This window comes from Fragaria vesca, linkage group LG1 (assembly GCF_000184155.1).
Source record: "Fragaria vesca subsp. vesca linkage group LG1, FraVesHawaii_1.0, whole genome shotgun sequence".
NCBI classification, from domain to species: Eukaryota; Viridiplantae; Streptophyta; class Magnoliopsida; order Rosales; family Rosaceae; genus Fragaria; species Fragaria vesca.
In genome coordinates this window covers 12061172-12064279 of record NC_020491.1, presented here as the reverse complement: position 1 = coordinate 12064279, position 3108 = coordinate 12061172, and the positions used below count along the sequence as shown (strand labels likewise).

General features: G+C 41.1%; 1 protein-coding gene across 1 annotated transcript; it reads right to left on the bottom strand.

The window, feature by feature from the left end:
* Nucleotides 1-401: 401 nt before the first annotated feature.
* Nucleotides 402-2786, bottom strand: LOC101310066 (pentatricopeptide repeat-containing protein At4g39530-like). The gene has a single exon (XM_004289220.1). It carries the CDS (start codon nucleotides 2784-2786, stop codon nucleotides 402-404), a length of 2385 nt encoding a protein of 794 aa, XP_004289268.1.
* Nucleotides 2787-3108: the final 322 nt, after the last annotated feature.

The following is a 3108-nucleotide window of genomic DNA, read 5'->3' as shown; positions in this document are numbered from 1 at the left end:
CGACTCATTCAATCCAAACAAAGAATCTTCCTCCATTATCGTTGCACTGAATTTTTGCAGTCATACTAAAATTAATCACCAGCTTAAATACCCGAACTAAAAGAAGCCCAACATATTGCATGTCAAGCTTAAGCTTCACTTCAGAGTTCACAAAGATGCACCTGTGAAGTTTCATTTCATAATTGTTCAGGAGCTCATGCTGTTGGCAGCTTCACTTAGCATGATTAAACATGATTAATCAGCTTCAGGCACATAACCAACCCTTTCGATCTGCAAAATCAGATTGGCTGAAATTGAAAAAATTAGATCAGTTTCGCAATGATCTATTTTTTTTCCCTGCAAATAGGCTTGTCAACCATTCCTTCCCTCCTTCAAAACAATTATCCTCGCCTTGGGTTAACTTAGAACCAACTACGCCCAGTTTCTTTCACTACACCATTATACTCCATTTTTTCCCTAACCTTTTTGACATCATCCCACATACCTTCGGCGGCATAAATATTCGAAAGCAAGATGTACGATCCACTATCCAATGGATCACTCAAAATTGCCATCTCTGCTCCATAGATCCCCAATTCAACATTACCTGCAGCGGTACATGCACTCAGTAAACTCCTCCATAAAATTGCTGCAGGCTTCATTGGCATTTTCTCAATAAACTCCTTGGCTTCAGATAATTTACTGGCACGGCCCAGGAGAGAAACTATGCAAGAATAATGGTCTATCCCTGGTTCGATTCCAAACCAAGGCATTGATTCAAAGTGACGAAGTCCATCTTCCACAAGGCCTGCATGGCTACAAGCTGATAGCACTCCCACAAATGTGATATAGTTGGGTTTTATGCCGTCATTCATCATTCTTTCAAACATCAGGAGAGCGTTTTCTGCTTCTCCATGATGAGCATAGGTTGAGATAATGGTATTCCAACAGGCAACATCTTTCAAAGTTTTGGAGTCAAACAGTTTGTGAGCCTCTTCAATGCTTCCACACTTGGAGTACATATCCACAAGGGCATTTGTGACAAAAGGATCATTCTCCAGACCAACTTTAATGATCTGGCTGTGGAACTGTTGACCATGCTGGACACTTGCTAGGCTGCTGGCTGCTGAGACTACGGAGGCAAAAGTAAACTCATTAGGAATTTGTCTCGATAACTGTAGTTTAGAGTACAACTTAAGAGCCTCTTCACTTTCCTGCTGTTGGGCATATCCACTAAACATTGCATTCCATACTACTATGTCTTTTTCATTCATCTCCTCGAATACAAGTTTAGCTTCGCGAGTACATGAACACTTGGAATAAACATCTATGAGAGCGCTGCCAGCAAAAATATCCAAGCACAACCCGTACTTGGTGGTCATCCCATGGACTTGCTTGCTTAATTCCAAGGTCAATGAAGCAGCTGAGACACCAAGAAGACTGACAAATGTCAAGATGCTAGGCTGGACCGATCTAAGCCTCATCAGATTGAAAAGATCCAGAGCTTCAGCCAACTTATCCTGTCTTGAGTATCCTTCAATCATTGCATTGTAAGAGACCACATTATGATCAGTCATGGAGTCAAAAACTGTTCTTGCATCAGTCAGGGAATCACATTTAGCATACATATCAATCAGACTATTCTTCACATAATATTCGTAGACAAGATCAACCCTGATAGTATAAGCGTGCACTTCCCTCCCATGTTTCAGAGCCTCAAGTGAACCACATGAAGTAAGAATGCTACTACACCCATATCCGTCTGGCCTCCAACCCAATCTGGTCATTTCAGAAAATAGCTTAACAGCCTCCACGTGCATCGAGTTTTGCATATACCCTGCTATCATTGTGGTCCATGAAATAAGGTCCCTATCCACCACCTTATCAAATAATTTCTGTCCTGCCAGGACTTGACCGCACTTTGTATAGAAATCTATCAATACATTAACCACCGAAACATCCATTTCTGTTCCCCTTCTCAGAACATAAGCATGGATCTGCTTGCCGCCTCCAATGAACTTGAGGGCAGAACATGCAGTCAGAAGAGCAGAGAGCACATATTTATCCGGAACATCAGTGTCTCTCATCTGATAAAACAACTTTAAAGCCGCCTCACTTTTCCCACTTTTCGCATACCCTGCTATAACAATAGTCCAAGTAACCGCGCTCTTAACTTCCAAACCATCGAAAATCAATCTCGCCTCCTCAATATCCCCCATCTTTACATAAAAATCAATCAAAGAAGTACCCACAAAGACTTCCTTATCAAAACCAGTCTTGACAACAAAACAATGCACTTGGGAACCTTGATCAACCCCTCCGAATTGCGTACAAGCCCGAATAACACTAGGAAACGTATACTCATTCGGCCTCCCATCAGAACTCCTATGAAACTCCGAAAACACCTTCAACGCCTCTTCACTCTTCCCATGCTTGGTGTACATCGAAACCATGGAAGACCAAGTAACCGAGCTCCTGTCAGGCATTGTATCGAACACATTCCGTGCATAGACAATGTACCCGGATTTCTTATACGAGTCAAGAAGAAGATTGGCAAGGAAGACATCTTGTCGGAAACCCGATGTGAGAATCTGAGCATGGATTCTCTTGGGGTTGTGTGAAAGACCTAGTTGTAAGTGATTGACTAATGCACGCCTTTGGGTTTGGAGGGTTTGGATTCGAAGAGAATCGAGAGATAGGTGTTGGGATTCGAGAAGAAAGGAAGGTAATGAGGAGAAGGAGAGGGCTTGGTGGGTAGAAGTGATGGCCTTGTGATAATGTCTTAGGTGAAGTGAAGAATTTCTCATGCTATAGGATGAGATTTCAAATGATATGAATGCGCGCCCTTTAAGGAACAGCAGTGCTTATATAGACTTTCCCTGACCCAATTATTTTTGGCTACATGGTTTTCAATGTTCAAATTCTTTTGCCAAAAAGAAAAATGCTAGCAGTAGCTAGACAAATAAAAAAAGTTAAACGTTACTAAATTTTTACTTTTTTTTTTTTATTTATTATTTTTTTTTTTAAAAGAATGTTCAGATTCTTGGCTGCTAATTGCTATGGATCAGTGTTTTACACTTTTGCTACTACCAGGTAAAATTAGGTTTACGTTTCAGAAGTGTTTGTTAT

Coding starts and splice junctions, on each gene's coding strand:
- LOC101310066 (XM_004289220.1), bottom strand. CDS start 2,786: ATGAGAAATTCTTCACTTCACCTAAGACATTATCACAAGGCCATCACT.